This window comes from Echeneis naucrates, chromosome 14 (genome assembly GCF_900963305.1).
Source record: "Echeneis naucrates chromosome 14, fEcheNa1.1, whole genome shotgun sequence".
Classification (NCBI taxonomy): domain Eukaryota; kingdom Metazoa; phylum Chordata; class Actinopteri; order Carangiformes; family Echeneidae; genus Echeneis; species Echeneis naucrates.
The window spans coordinates 14,307,383-14,324,315 of record NC_042524.1 but is presented as its reverse complement, the minus strand read 5'-3'; the positions used below and the strand labels follow the sequence as shown (position 1 = coordinate 14,324,315).

The following is a 16,933-nucleotide window of genomic DNA, read 5'->3' as shown; positions in this document are numbered from 1 at the left end:
AAAGGTAAATTCTTGGTGTTAACGTGATTAATAGCACTGCTCTGAGCAGCTAATCTGGCAGCCAGTAAAACCTCATGTTCAAAGGTGGAGCACATTCAAATTCAGAGCAGATTGTTCATTTAGCTCCAAGTCAGGCTTCCAAATATCTATGTGCTGTTTAGTTTGTGTGCACTGCTGCTGATGTTTCCATGATAAAAATTTCCTAGAGGCAGATTAATAAAGTACTTTTACTGCTACTAGATGATGGCGATACAGCTACAGCTGGATGGGAGGTCTAGCATTTTACTCTACAGTTATGTGTTGTCAGTTTATGACACTTAATACGTTATGGGAATTATTTTGTGCTGAAGTGCTTTAATATGCTTCTTGGTACACATGTTACCTAAAATTGCCTTCTCTGCTTCGGCATCAGCTTGTGATTTGTTCCCAGAATTCATTTCAACAAGCCACAGAGAATACGCCTAAACTTGTTGGCGTTCAGCTGATGCTGGTGAAGAAAGAAGAAATAAAGTGAAAGCAATCACACAGAAGGAAGAAGAGAGTGCTTTTTTTCCCTGCAACCCATTAACAAAAGTACTTTCCTTAATGGGTTTTTAAATAGTGTTAATTTTTTTTTAAGTATTGTTAGATGAAAATAGACTTGAGCAAAATAAGATGTTTAAGTACTGTACATTGAATTACTAAAAAAAGTTCACACCCCAGGTCTGGTTGATTGATCCCAAAACTGATGTTACATGTGTTACATAACAACATTGTTTCAGGAAGTAAATATCAGTTGAAACATTATATCTGTTTCACAGTTGTGCAGTGCAAAGTGTGATGTATATTTTAACTTCTTGCCTTAAATATGAGGCCAACATATAAATCACATTAATATGTAAAGTGAGAGAAAAACAATTGCAACAACTCCCTTCCTCATAAATTAAATTTCTCAAAGGAGTCATTCATCATAAGTTGTGACCTAAAAAGGTACAGCTACAGCATTTCTCAGAAGGATTGGTTAGTAAGTCCTCATTGCTTAATTTGCTTGCATTGCTCCAAGTGTGATTTAAACAATCTTCGGTATCAGCTTCATTTTCATACAGTCCTGTGGCTGTAATTCTCTCTTTGGAGTGATTTTAATATTCTAAACGAGACAGACAGACAGGAAACTCCATGAGCTCTGTTGTTTCTGTGTTAAAGTACACTCTTGTGCAAACAAGGATCTTCATAGTGAGCAGAAATCATCAGCCCCATGGAAAAAAAACAGTTTATGCAGTATAATGAAGTGAGATTTGATATGTTTGGTATTGGCTTAAAAAGTAGGATACATTACCAAGTATAGGATTTTGGTATTCAAAGCATAACGTGTTGTGTTTGCTCAAATAGGGTGCACAAAATAATTGAGTTTAAATTGGTTATGCCTGGGGCTAAGTGCTAAAACAAATCTTTAAATGAAATTCATTACAAGCAGGGTTGCCATACCCAGGTGTTATTGAATTCATTTCTCATTTTGACCTGATTTAGAAAGATAACTGTAATAACTGAGACTGACAGAAAAGATGACAATGACATTGCACATCATGGTTTCCCTTCAAACACATTAAAATGTAGTCAGTCTCAATGGCTTAATTGATCTGTGCAGATGGTGTCGTCTCTTCCTTTCCTCTGGTTGTTGTTTTCCTCAGCAGAAAGAGTTTTATATATATATTTTGTTGGATAAGTCCATCTGTGCTGGAGAAGGAACCAATGGATAGAATTGGTAATAACATAAATAAGATTCTTTGATAAGCACAAATGAGTAATATTCTGCCACAAGGTAAATTTTATATATATTTTTTTTATTTTTATTTATTTTTTAATTATTATTATTTTTACAAATTCGTGCAAGGGCAATTTAGGATGACATTGCTGTTTTGTGATAGTTACTCTTCATTGCAAGGTTGATGAGACACCCCATCACATACCTTCATCCAAGTGAAATTAACGAGAAAATGAAACTAATGAAATAACAAGCACAAGATGGAGAAACAAGCTGATCTGATGCATCCTCTTGGTTATTTGGCAATATCTGGAGGCGTCACCAGCCTCAGACTCTCATTTTCTCCCTGTCATATTCAATCAGGGATGGCTGCCTAAAATAAAAGTGAGTCTCTGCTGTGACCATGACCAACTGAACGATGGTCAGGCTTGCCTCAACACAACAAGTATCTTTGCAACAGCAGTGGTTCCTTCATAAGATATATCAGTTGCCAGCATTGGCAGATCATTTAGTAGTACCAATATTTTGGTCTGGAGACCCACACAGTAATTACTAATAATTAATATGTGTTTTCCTACAGTACATTGCCTGCTACAATGAACGTTGTGCCTAGAATGTGTCATTGAGCTCCATCCATTGTAGATAATTTGCTACAGTAAGTAATGAGGTCAGGGAAATTGGCCAGCTTCCTTCAAATCCTCATTATAACAAATTTTGTGCTGCCATTAGATATAAATTATTAAAATGAATGCTGCTTTGTTTTTAACCTAAAGGTCTCCCCGCTGACAATCCTGACTCGCTTAACTTGAAGTCAATCCAGTTATTGGGCCAAATATCTGCACCAACATAATTAATAAGGAGACAGTTAATTGGCCAGCAGTAAATGTGAATGATTGGACATTTTATAGTGGGGATTCATGTACTGACTAATAAGTAATTCTGTCATTGCATAGTGCATTAATTCGTATTTTACAAATGAACTGGTCAGTGTGAATTTACACTGAGCTAGAAATTGATTAAATATTGAAGAGAATGATAGACAGCACCATGTAGATGCTTTTTCTGTTTGTTGAATTTGAACTGTTAGTCTAAAGCAACCTGTTATCACGACCCTGCTTTAACCTAATCCTAAATACAATTTGGTAGAGAGGCTGAAAAGATAAATCACATTGGTCGAAAGTCAGATCAGATTTTGCAGACGTACTGTGTAACAAATACATAAATAATTAAATAAAAAAAAATCCTATTGCCACTTTGTTGGGTCATTCATGTGCACTTAATATGCAATTGCAATAATTTCAATAGCTCTTGAATGCAGCTTTGGTTTCTGCAAATGCTTCTCAAATTCAAAAGCAGGATGTGTACATCGCCACAGGCTGATTATACAGCTTTTGTAAATCTTAATGGCTCAGATAAATTATCATCAGCGTGAGTTAAAAGTATCAAAGTGTATTTGTGATATATTAAATTACAATGTATTTCTCCAGTGAAAATACCAGTATTTATTCTTGACAAAAATGGATTTAAAATGTAACCATGTGAACGGTCTCTTGTGCTCAGCTCAATAAAACAGCTCAAAATGCTCTTGGGGGCCCCTTTTTTATGGGCTGGGGGGGCTCAGAGTTTTGGAAATATTTTCAACACCTGTTTATTGCTTTTCACCCTTGAAATATCACAGTTTTTCCTTTAACAACACTTTTGCTATTCTCTTCTCATTCTCAGATTGATCCTAAGGTTGCCTTTCCCCGTCGCGCTCAGCCTAAGGTAAGAATAAATTGGTCACTAACCCTGCTCAAAGAAAATGATTATGTCTCATGTCACTAGCTTACCTAATTTTGTGTGCTCACACAGCAGATACAAATAGACAGCGGTTGTCTGTTTGTTATTGTAGAGAAATACCTACTCTGGCTCCATTGTTCTCACATTGTCTATGCTGCTTCGCCAAAGCAATTAAAATTGGACATATTACACTTAAAGAGAATTTTCAGCACGATTGAAGATATGTGTTTTTCTGCATTGCCTTACCGTTTTATATTTAGTCCATTTTTTGTGCTTTTGTCATGCTTACATTTGCATTTCATCCCTCATCATAGTTGTTTTTATAAGCAAACACCTCGAAATGAAGTGTTCTATTACTACGGTATATTTCTGTTGCAACAGGGGCATCCAGCTTTAGCCTGCCATTGTTTAAAATCAAGCTTTATTGTCTGTCTATTGTTGCAGAATATACAATAATTGATGAAATGATCTTACTTTGATTACTTGTCTGTTCGCTTGATGGGTTTGTGACAAAGATATGGAGCAAATGTTGGTGGAATCAATATTCTCTTTTCTTGTATTGGCTGTTGCAACCTTTTTGAAGATGTACATTAATGCGAAATGGCAAGTTTTTAAAATGTGAATAGCTTTGTATTAGCTTGAACTGGCAAGAACTGATTGCTGACTTCTCTTTTCACTTGACAGTGACAAATTACATTTGCTGGCTGAATTATATGTCTGTTGAATTGTTTTCTGTACCATTTGGATATGAATGGGACTGAATGACATAAGTGATTTGGAAATCTCTTGAATTGTGGTGCATGCATGTTACAATTTGCACAGAAACAATACATTATTTAAAAAATGAGCGAAGCTTCAATCATCCAGGAACTGTCGCATGACTTCTTCATGATGCATATTATCTTTTCCTTTCTTGATTACTGGTCTTGAGCAGTTCTAATGACAATTAAATATTCAGTGTGTGCAGATGGTGCTGTGGTGTAGTCAAGGGCTTTGTTGACATGGCCTCTCACACCAGCCCCGAGCATTTAATGTGCACACTATAGCACAGTACAGTGTAGCGCAATTCAGCATTGCTATCAGGGCTTTTTCCACCTCCACCAGGTGGAAATCGATAATAGATTTTCTCCCTCACACCAGATCAGAGACGGCCATTGTTAAAGAGTTGTTCAGGTTTCAAATGAGGAATTGGCAGTGCAGGCTTTCAAAGCCAGAGCACATGACTTAAGGATATTGGCATATGGTTGAGAAACTACCAGTGTTTTCCTACATGGCAAGTATATCAATTTAACTTCTTCTCTTGTGAGCCTTGCTCATAAAAGTTGCAATAAACCAGCTCGGATGTTTGATGATGCTCCCAGTTTTTTAAGTGAACAAGAAACTTGCTGTCATGGTTATGGTTAATTTTTTTCAAATAGTGTTACACTTTTTTTTTTTTTTTTTTTTTTAAATTCACGAGTGACTCAGGAAGAGAAATGCAATATCTTGAGCTGCTCAACAGGTCTTGAACGTATTTATCATTTTACCTTACGTGATTCATAATCGGTGAAATAATGACACCATTACAGATCTTGTGGTACTGCGAAAGCCCTGTGTGAATGATTTATAAAATGGCTATAGGGCATGCTTGTTAGAAAAGAAAAATGGTTGTATTGAATGTGGATTATAAAGGATCTTAAAGCAATGGGATTAAGCCAGATAGATTAACATTGCATGGGTTTGTACTTTATGTTCAATTGATTTAGGACCTTTAAAAGAGGTCCCACTCTGAGGTTCCCATTTAGAAAGTCCTCTCTGTTTTGCATTTGCTTTCTTTTGTCCCTCTTCCCCTCCGCTGTCTGCCTGCCTGCTTATGCAGCTGTTGAATAGGCTTCGTTCCTGTTTAAAGAATCTCGGCTTGGCAGGTGCCTCGGTAGCACAGGCTTCAGGGAGCAAATCGTGACGAGACCAATCAGCGTTTATTTTCTCACGGCTAACAATGACCTCACAAATAACCCTGCCAATGACCTACCACTGCTGAATGCTGCAGTATGGTAAAACTATACAGTATGTACAGCACGTAGTGTAATGCTGAAAACAGACAGGAAGTCAAGGTGAACACAGAGGACATTTCACTGTAAACAACTGAAGGTGTTTGCACCAGGATGACAGGATCACAGGAAAAACAACTTGTATCAGCAGCAATAACTGACACTGCCCCAAAACCACAGGCAGTTTCACTGTAAAGAGATGGTCAAAGACAGAGTGGAGTCTGGCAACAGCTTATCATTAGGCTGCACTAAAGTGGACAATTTTGGGATCATGTAATTTAAACTTGATGTGACATGGATGACAAAGTCAACTTGCTTTGAAGATTTGCAATAGGTGCAAACATCGCTGCAGGACTTCAGTGAATTATTTGTCATTTAGAAGACTAACATTATTTTTGGATGCAGGTTACTGTCTTGATAAGACATAAAAATCTCCTCCTGTGACTCACCAGTCTCTGTGCTAAATGTCAACTGGTTTGCCTCTTGCATTTGAGAATGTTGTGAATATAAAATTTTTTGCAATGTAATTTGTTTGTAATTTTTGTAGAAAACTAATAAAGGGCAGCAAGGTGAGGTAATCACCAAACAAAAAAATGAAAACTTTATACATGCATGCACGCACACACACACACTACAGAACGATAAAGCTTATCTTAAGACATAAAAACCATTTTGTACAAGAAAAAGAAGCTGTGCCGACAAGTCATGTTGAAAGTATCAATGCAGACTACGCCACAAATATTCAGGGATTAGGCTGCATCTGTCGATGATTGACAGATGAGAATGAAAAGGATTAAACAATGATGATGTGATGCAAAGTGCTTTATGCACATTCATTTATGCCACCTCTCCTCCTAGCCTATGCGCTCAGGCTGGGGTTAGCTGTGGCTTTATTAGATAGGCATCTAACAGTACAGCTTTACCATGCCAGGATTTCCGTCTAAACCTAATTACTCACTCCACTCTCTTAGTGGCAAAAGTGATTTCATTTTATGTCATTTCCTACAGTAGATTCATAGACTTTATTTGAGTTTAATTTGAAAAATATAATAATAAAAAAAATTACCATCGTAAGTTTACCAAAGTATTTTTCTCTGTGTTAGTGTGACGTCAATGCAAATGTGATCAATCACTTTTTGAACTGAATTTGAACTGAGTAATGATAAAACATATTGTCATCTCTATATTCATTTTAAAGATGGATAATATTTTAACCTATTCCAAAATTAACAAAGAATGAGAAAAAACAAAACATACCCCAAATTTTTCCCAATTTCTTGACATACTGCAATGAAAAAAACCTTAATTTTACTGTTGTGGCTGTAGCTGCATAACTTGAAGACGAGGTTATGCTGCCTTCCCTCTTGATATTTTATTATTATATATTTATAAGACTTGTAGTGAAAGAGGTAAACGAAGCCTACTCTCAGTTTCCTTGAGGAATCAAAGCACCAGTTTCCGCCGACATTGCTGAAGATTTACCACTCAAATGTTGGCGTCATTACCGCTGCTGCTGCTGCTTTTGTTTCCCACAGTGGAGTCACACACAACCATGGCATGTCCCAGCATGATTTTAATTGCCAGCGGGACTGTGGCCACTTCAGTGGGAGATGAGTTCTGATAGCTTGTTATGGAAATGAAAGGAAGGCACATTTACAGAGCTATGTGAATGTTTTGCCTTTTACAGAGAAATGGGCATAACCCTTTCCTCGCACCTCATAAAAGATTTTGCCTTGTAAACCTGAACAGGTTGTCACTATGATTCTGGCAGTCTTCAGGCTACACAAAGACTGTATTTGTGCACAAATAGATGTGTGCTGCACACATCTATTCATTTGTGATGACAGTTTTTTGTTTGTAATGACAGTTTTCTTTCCTGCAACTTCTCCCTTGTATTAAACGGCTTTCATCAATGTCAGTGAGCAGTGAGGCTAACTGATATAGTACATTGGCTGAGGTAATTCTGGGGTATCAGTCAAAAATACCATCAAAGCAGTGTCCCAAATTTTACTCCAGCCCGCGACAGCTGTGACTGTGTGGCTTCCCCGTTCATGGCCTCTACTGTTAGTGTTGCTCTGTCTCTGGCAGCTGGAACTCTCTCTTCATTTTTGCCTCTCTCTTTTGTCTTGCTCATTGCCTCTCCATGTCAATTTTTCCTTCTCACTTTGCATCGTTATTTTTCTCTCTCGTACACACACTTTCTGTGAATGGCAAATTGACCAGTTCCCCCACCTCCTCCACTTGTCTGCATCCCATAAATATCTCTCAGGGACTGTGTACTTAATGTTCTTACCTGCAGAATAGACTCTCAGGTGTATTCTGGTTCTAGAGAGAGATTTCATGTATTAAGTTTTAATGAAGTCTAATAATAAAGCTGCATGAAGTAAATACACATTCTCATCCCCTGTGCCAGTGTATTGTGTGCTGTTATATTGCACTGACACACACATACAACCACATGTCCACAAACTGTGTTAAAGAAGCACAGTTGTGCATATTAATGTACAAATTCAAAACACACTTGTTCACGGTCTCATTCTTTCTACACTATATCTCTGTGCTCTTGCTGTGCTTCTTTTAAGTTTTTCAGGATTACAAGGCCTTGTAAATCCAGTCTTACACCTTGCTCAGTTATTTGATCTAGATTTAGCATTATGATATTCCCCTCCTCAAAATGATCCTTATTTTAAATGACACAACTCACTACTGAGAAAATGAAACCTCCGTAGCTGCCAGCCCCTTTGAATGTGTCTGTGAATTTATTAAAAGCACCAGCTTCCCCCTTTCCAAGTCAGATCTGCACAGCTGCACGAGTCTGAAAGAATATTCAAGGACAAAAGTCCTTAATGTAGAACAGAATGTCATATCAGTGTCGCTTCTTCAGCTTCACCGTTTACAACCCTGAGCCCTCCCAAATATTTATAATGTGGAAGAAGATTATTTCCCATTAGACATTTTCTTATGCCAAGGAATTCCACAATGTGGATAGAAAAACTGAGCATGGAAAGAGAAAGAACTTTGGAAGATATTTTCAAAAACCTGCTGTCACATATCAGGGCAAATAGTCTTATTCCAGTGAGTGACCACAATGTCCAAATGAAAAGATATTTGCCATATATCTCAAAATAAATGAAATGGGTTTTACAACTGACACTAAACACGCTGACATTTCACAGAGACCAAGCCAGTGAGATAGTGAGCAAAGAAAACTTGGAGCAGGATGACGGAAAAGTGACAAGCGAATTGAAGGGAATTCTTTGCTGTCACTGTCCTCTCACCCCTTGAAAAAAAAAAAAAATCCCAGATGTGCAGCCGACATAAGTAAACCCTTCTTTAAATGGAGAATGTCACAAGGAGTTGTTTTCCCCCTGTGGTAATGGCTGCTTTGCTGAAGCTGGAGATGGGTTTAAATCCCTGACCTGTCAGCTCCTTTGCTTTCAGTGGCCTCAGTGGAACTGCTCCAGATGAAAATGGGGCCAGAGCACAGACATATGAATGACTGTTTGTTTGGTGGTCAGACACAATCACCAACTGAGTGACCCAGTTAACGGGTAGTCAAAGCGATGCTCAGTTTGATTCTTGCTCAGTTGTTTGTTGTGTGCGTGTGTGTGCATTTCCCACTTGCTAAATGTATCTTGTGCCCCCCTTTTTTAAAGATGTCCTCCAGTAGTTATCCTTCAATGGAAGAATAAATGATGTGTAAATCTACATTTTATTTTAATTACTTTTTTCAACTGCAGATACAACATGAACACTCTCATCCTTTGTTTGAGTAATTGCCAGAGACTCATAAATGGAGTTTACTTATGTGTGATTCTTGTTTTGGCCTATTCCTTTCTGCTCCTGTCTCCTTGCTTGTGGGTGGAGAGTAATTTGGTTTTCTATGAGATCGAGGGGTTCTTACAATGCTTACCAATGGCAGCAGTCAGGCAGGCTAGTGCTGGCAGGGCAGAGAGGACAGAGGGCTGTGCAGGAGCCTGGCACTGCTAAACCTGATGCTGACTGACAGTAATGAGGACAGCCTGCTAGCCAGGATAGAGAGGAGAAGAGAGCAGAGGAGGGCAAGGTCCTCCACTATACCTCTCAAGACCTCTTATCAAAGCTGCTCTGTGTACACACATGCATGTGCACACAGGAAAAACAACACAAGCACACACACGTTTAATGTGTGCTGGCTACATCAGAGTAAATGCATCACTGGGCTGTGTCGTATCAATCTTGTTTGACTTTGCTCCAGAATCTTATTGAAAGTATCTAAAATAAAATCAAAAATAACATATTTTTACTATTGTTTTTGTTTTTCCTTTAATGCATAGCAGTCTTTTATAGTTAGTGTTTCGAGATAGTGGTGTGTGTGTCAGCATAGTGAAAAAAAAAAAAAAGCAAGGAAGAGTTAAAAAAAAAAAAAAAAAATGTGTTTGTTTTTCTAGAGGTCTTTTGTAAGAACAATGACACGGAAAATCTAAGTGGCTTGGGCCATGGGACAAACCAACAGTGACAGTGACCTTTGACAATATGACAGGTGGATCAGCCAGGCTTGTTTTTACATTACATCACATTTACATTACCTGACCACATGTTTTTTCTTCTCAACCACCTCCAGTCTCCGCCCATTCAATAGGAAAAACTAAGATTTTGAATGAAGCAGAGGTACTTAACTCTGAAAGTCATCACTCGAGGGAGTGCCTGTGGCAGCTCGAGAGGCAGATGAGGAATGCGTTTCTAATTTTCTAACAGTGACCTTTTTGAGATTGCCTTTGAATGAAATACTGGAAATAATTAAAAAGGGACGGCCAGCTTAATCAGGATGATGAGTTCCATTGTGTTGTCAGACACATCACCTTGCTGTCCAGTTTTGAATTCTCATTACTTCTCAGCACTTTCACCCCCTGTGTTTCTGCTTTCAAACATGCTTGTCTGGGATTTGTACAATGACTGAAAAATGCCATCCACAGCAAGAAAGGTACAGGTGTGTCAAGATTTCTGCAATTACTGCCAGCTGACACAGAGCTTCTGTGGAAATAGTACTCATATCTCTTATATGAAGAATCATACGCTAAATGCTAAAAATGTAACTTTTGCGTGTAGTGTTTATGTATATGTTTATTGTAATTTACACAGGATATGCCACTATGTGCTCTGTACACCTTTATATAAAAACAGCATATAAAGGTGTATAGAGTATTTATAATATTGCGTGAAAGTAATGACAACAAATTGCTACCATTTGAATCCCTGTTACCTATTTGGGTCTTTTGTGTTTTACAAAGCTTCATGTTTATTAGGTGAGGGTTGAAACATACAGTGTATACAGTGCGTCGCAGTTTATTTTATTTGTAATTTGGGAAAGTGCAGCTGAAGTCATTTTGTGTTGGATGTGTCTGTCTGATTGGAGCATTGCCTGACTGGCTCACTGAAGTGTTCTGCCATGATTGGATCCTGTTGTCATTGTAGAGTAAGATATTGGAATCTCACAGGCCAGATTGCTCTTTCTCACTTGTGTGACAGTTCATGCTCTGTAGTTTTTATGTCTTTCCCTGTTTTTTTTTTTTCTTTGTTTCTGGGGCACCAGCCTCTCAGATTAAGAATGATATTCTTTCAGCAAGACAAGACTGTCAGGTTATTAGCTTTGCCATTGTTGTGGTGTGATTAATAGTGATGGCCAATGGCCTCTGTTGCCTTTTTAAGCTCCTGTACCAGAGATAGCCAGGGCTGGAGGCATTACTATTATTCAGATTGTCCATCCTTCCCATACTTGTGAAAGCAGTATTTCAGTTTAGGGGTATTGTGTTCAGATCAGAGCAAAGGTCAAGGTCAAGGTGACCTTTTGGCTATTTGAGGGCATATCCTTGAATAAATGTTCACCTGGACACAAGAACAAACTGATTAACTTTTGGTGGTTAAATGTCAAAATGCAAGGTTTCAGTGAAGATTTGTGGCCTTCAGCTGTTTCATTTGTAGCACATTATTTGCTACAGCTACAAATGAAGTTACATGAGGGCTGCAAATTGACCACTCAGACAGCAAGTACAATTGGACAAATAAGCACATGGCCTCAAACTAACTAATCGGCACAGTGTTGAAAATTGACTAATCATAACAAGCCTACCAACTGACCAGTCAGAATGTGCTTGCTAACAGACAAATCATCTTAATTTAGAACATATTTCATCTTGACTCGAGAATGAAAACATACGCTTGTGGTGGTTAAAGGTTAAAGGTCAGGGTCACAATGACCTTACAAAAAAAAAAGCTATTCAGGATAGTTAATTGAGAGGCAAGCTCTGTTTTACACGAGTGCTTTGATGGCATTCCTACAGTTATTGTTATTCACACCTCGTAGCTGCCCAGTACAAATATCATATGGCCTCTTGTTTGGAGCACCACAGTGGTGTTGGTGAGGGTGTGGACAAGTGCTGTTCTTTCACTTTCAATATCAGTAATGCCTTCAGGGAATTTCGACCAATTTGGTACAAATGCTCACTTGGACTTTAGGATCAACATATTACAATTTGGTACTCAAAGGTCAAGGTCACTGTGCCATAATTAGTGTGAATTCTTAAGGCTAAAAACCAATCTACTCCATTAATTCTAGTTTCTGGTTGAACCGTTTGTTTGCACCAAGTCACCGAATCCACACTCGGTGACATAAGTGCTGAACAAGCTGCATTGTTACATCTTTTAATTAATTGAAAAAGCACATTTGCACAGTGCTCTGACTGTATGACTACTGAGTTTTAGTCATTGCGGTGGTTTCATGTCGATTCCCACTAAATATCTGCTTTGCTGGTTTACTGTTCTTAAAGTCAGTTTCACATTTGGTTCTGTCACAAATTTTCCGGAGTTAGTAGAATTAATAATAACCAAACAAGACTGGATAGGCAAGAAATAAGAAGCAGCAAACAGAAACATATTCTATGCAGTAATGACATATTTCTGAACTTGCACTGTTATATTACCTGTCATCCATAGCAGTCATGTGATGTGTTTTTTGTGTCGTGTTGAACCTCAAAATATTTTTCTACACGGTAACTGGTCTGTTACTTTAGTGTGTAAATGTTGTGGAATTCGCTGAAAGCATTTACAACATTGATTCTCTGTTGCTTAATTACAATATACCTTGATTATCAGCTATTTGTGTCACTGCAATAGGTGATTCTCGATAAAAGATAAAATGGTCAAGAGGATATTACTGTTTGAAGAGTATTACCATACAACTAGGGAATAGATGCGAAGTTCTATAGCAGGAGTTGAAATTCACAAGAATCATACAGCACTCAACCTAGTCCAACTTTCATGCTATATTCCTTTGATTTCCACCTGATGATGGTGAAGTGTAGTTTTTGTTGTTATTCTTCTTCTTCTTCTTCTTCTTCTTCTTATTATTATTATTATTGTTGTTATTTGGGGCATATTTTGCGCCTTGATTTTGGACAGTAATTGGCAGAGAGGCCAACAGGGAGAGAGAGGCAAATGACTTTCAGCATAAGTCCTTGGATTGGTTGGATTCGAACCCAGGATACTGCAAATCTCCACTACCCGTACTGGCGATGATGGCATACTTGAGAGGCTATTACTAGCTTGTAAGGCAGCAGTAGCAGAAAATTTGCATGGCGCTGTTGGTAGCAGGAAGAATTACATAGAAGAGTTAGCTATAACAAAGCATGACAGGAAGGATGTGCGGTAGTACAGACTGCTAGGCATGCTGTTCCACATTTATTGTGAGGACCCTCACTTGCCTGTTCTCTACAAGGTTCTTTGTCACTTATAATATTGTGAAATTCCACACCAAAAATTTTGAGCAAATAAAATTGGTGACTCTTGTTAACACAAATCAAATCAAAATTAATTTATATAGCGCCAAATCACAATAGAGTTACATATAGAGGAGGTCTAGATCAAACTCTCTGCAATTGTTTAAAGCAAGCAATTAGTGACAATGGAAGGAAAAATTATATATATATATGGTCAAGAGGATATTACTGTTTGAAGAGTATTACCAGTTCTATATATATATATATATATATATATATATATATATATATATATATATATATATCGTCCCCATGTGTAAGACACCAAGTCTTCAATACCGAATTACCACATCTAAGTCAGGGCAATAAAGAGCTTAGCTGTTCCTCTACATAATGCCTCGGTCCTCAGCTGTGACCTTTCTCTTCCCTGCATCATTCATGATTATGCTGCTGACATGTTGGCTTATGCCAATAATTTTTCATAGGAGGCAATGTCAGCCACATCATATTTTATCATCTGGATAAAATTGCGTTGTGTTTTTTTGTTGTGTGGGCCCTCCATAATTTGTATTTGTCTGTTTATGTGCCATGTTCTAAAGATTACATTTAGCATTTAATCTAAGTGACAATAATTCTAGTGGTAACACAGTCAGAAAATACTGAGTTAAGGTAATAGCGAAATGGAACTTTTTGGTGCTATTAGTAAAATAAAGAGGACACAAAGAAAATGTGTGTATGATTATTTGAACAGTTTTCATTTGTATATAATATTGCTTATATTGCTTATGAGTGAACAGTTTTCAAACGTTTCAGTTAGATTTTATAGTCTAAATGAATACTTGCTGTCTCCTAAGTGATATAATACTGTATATCCATGGTCCCAAGCTTCGAAGTCACAAATACTACTGATATTTTCTATGGCTTCAACCTTTTTTATGTTTAAAAATGAAACATCATTGAGCTACTTTGTGCTGCCGTGGTAAAAAAAGAAAAGAAAAGAAAAGAAAAGCAAAGCAAAGACTAAATGCCCAACATTTATGTAATGATTGTTTAAGTAATGTAGTGACAGTGATTATAGACAAGCATTGTTTTCCTAACAATGGAAGTAACCTCTTGTCTAGATATTTACAATGTATGACAGTGGAAATTATCTCCACAGAATACCAAACAATAACATCATCATGTGTAACCTCCACAATTACACAATTGTTGACACAGTTGTCACTGTTTTTGAGTTAGTGACCCTGTCACACAACTCATTTACTTCAGTGGGACCACATTTAGTTTATTCAATGAAACAAATTAAATGTTAACTATGTTGCAGTTTTAGGTAGGGGACTTAATGCTCTCTATTTAATTGAAGGCAACATACAACATGCAACTAAGTAATTACTAAGTAATTACTGCACATTAAATAACCCTAACCCCCATTCTTAAAAAATATTCACAGTTAATGTCACTATCAAGTTTGGCTGATATGCAGATTTTGCATTTATTGTTAGTTTATTGTGCCAATTGTGAGAATTTAACATTTCCAGCACCATGAATTCAACTTAGAATGTGACTAGATTTTAAATGTCTAAAATTTGCCATACACAAATATTCCCCTATTTTTCCCTGTTCAGATTTATTCGGACAGTCACTTGGTTGTTTCATTTCCGGTCAAACTGTTTTTACCACATGGCAGGGAGGTCAGCGCTCTTAAAAGATATTAGATTATCTAATTGAATTGACTGTGATTGTCACTGCACCTACCATGTCAACTGGTAATTTATTCCTTCTAATCCATCTTCTTTTTCAACTGCACTGCAGGTGTGCCACAGAATCTTTGGTTGCAAAATTGCCAAATTGTGTACTTTCACCTAGATGCTCTACATGTGGTGGTGCCTTGAATTTGCACCACAGCCTGTGCTCTCACCTGCATTCATTAAAAGAAGACCCCTTGTGACACTCTGTCAAAAAACGCAGAAACAACCTCACAAATGGATAAGAAAAAAGCCTCCTTTATTCCTCTCGGGCTACTGAAAAGTAGTGGAGCTGGTGAAATAATCAAACAGAAGTAATGCATAAGCAGGTCAAGTCCACCTTGTAACAGTTATTTTGTGACTTCATTTTCTCCTGTGTTATCATACAATAATGAAAAGTGTTGACAGATTCATTTCCTTGCTGCTAGCACCTAAGACCATTTTGCGATTTCTAATTGATAGCTACATGCAGCAATTTTATAGCACAAGACAATTTTATAGCACTTTTAATTAGACCAACTTTGACCTTCTGTTCGCTTTGCATTTATATTGCTCCAAATTATTCTCACCTTCTTTTTTCATTAACTTTTGTCAAATGAGTACAGGCATTTACAAAATTGTAAACCATACATGCACTATATGAAATATGGTGCGACTAAATGAATTGATAATGGTCTGTCACATTAATTGTTTGACTGATTACATCCAATTCAATAATCTGTGAAATTAATATCTTTTATATGCTCTTGACCCCAGAGATATTTTTGAGTGAAGAACGTAGTCACCGTAGAGGAATATAAAATAAGTAAATAAAAATACTTTGGTGGAATGAGACTGTAACAACCACTTAGCTGTCTAATTGACTAAGAGGGGAAGCCCTTACATACGTCATTAGGGAATACAGGTGCATGATGACTCTCCACTCAGATAAATCCTTCGTATGGAACTAGTTAATCTCCCATGTAATATTGAGCAGATGTGTGTATTGGTAAATGAATAAACACCAACCTCTGATGAATCTCAATTGAGTAGGTGTTTAGTATTCATTTGGACTTCATCCACTAAACGAATATTGAATTTGTATGAAGATTCATGTCAACATGCACCATATACCAGCTACCGCCCCCCAAATAATTCTTTCATCTTTGAAATATTAAAGTCGTCATGTATTCTGGTGGTATTGAGTGATTTATGTCTATGCAATGTGGCAGAGCACTTACTGGATGATCACTGGAGAGACCTGGCAGTCAGCTGTTTACGGTACTAGGGTGTGGTGCTGCACTTTATTGAATTTGCATCCAATGTAAATCTTCATTTCAAAAGGGGACAATTTGAGGCAGAGGAGACAAATTTACTCGCCCTAGTAAAATAGAGCGGAATGACAAGATTCTATTCATTGCAAACAGAAGAAAAAGAAATGAGGAGCAGACAGGGTTGACGACCCAGAGCCATAAAAAGACTTTATATTTGATGCAATATTCTGCTGCTAAAAGTTCACCCACAGTTAACATTTGAATGGCAGCAGCTAGTCAGTAAACCAAATCGTGTTGGCCCAAGTGTTTAAATCAGCCAAACGCAGTGCCTTGATCAATCCACTGAAGTGCACCATGTGTCTGACGCTAAATCAAACAAGAGCTGTTGCTGAATTTGGAGTCATCTCCAAAACTTTTACTCCAAAGTTTTTGAGATAGAATGGAAATTTGGCATGTGACATTGTCTCAAGCACCTCATTTGCATAAAGCAGACAGGAAATCTACAACAACAACACCAACAACACTTTTAATGCAATTCAGTGTAAATGGTAGCAAAAGATTTATAACATTATTACATATTGCACTGCTACATAATGAGGTAGAGACAGAAAGATGAAACAGACAGGAGAAA

At 37.4% G+C, this 16,933-nt stretch overlaps 1 protein-coding gene across 9 annotated transcripts in view; it reads left to right on the top strand.

Moving 5' to 3' along the window:
- The window catches only part of msi2b (musashi RNA-binding protein 2b), a 213,035-nt gene that overhangs the window by 7,748 nt on the left and 188,354 nt on the right, over positions 1-16,933 (top strand). For all 9 annotated transcript variants that reach the window (XM_029519038.1, XM_029519034.1, XM_029519036.1 and 6 more), the window contains exon 5: positions 3,464-3,505. In XM_029519038.1, coding sequence (XP_029374898.1) covers positions 3,464-3,505 — 42 coding nt within the window. The remainder of the gene's footprint in view (positions 1-3,463; positions 3,506-16,933) is intronic.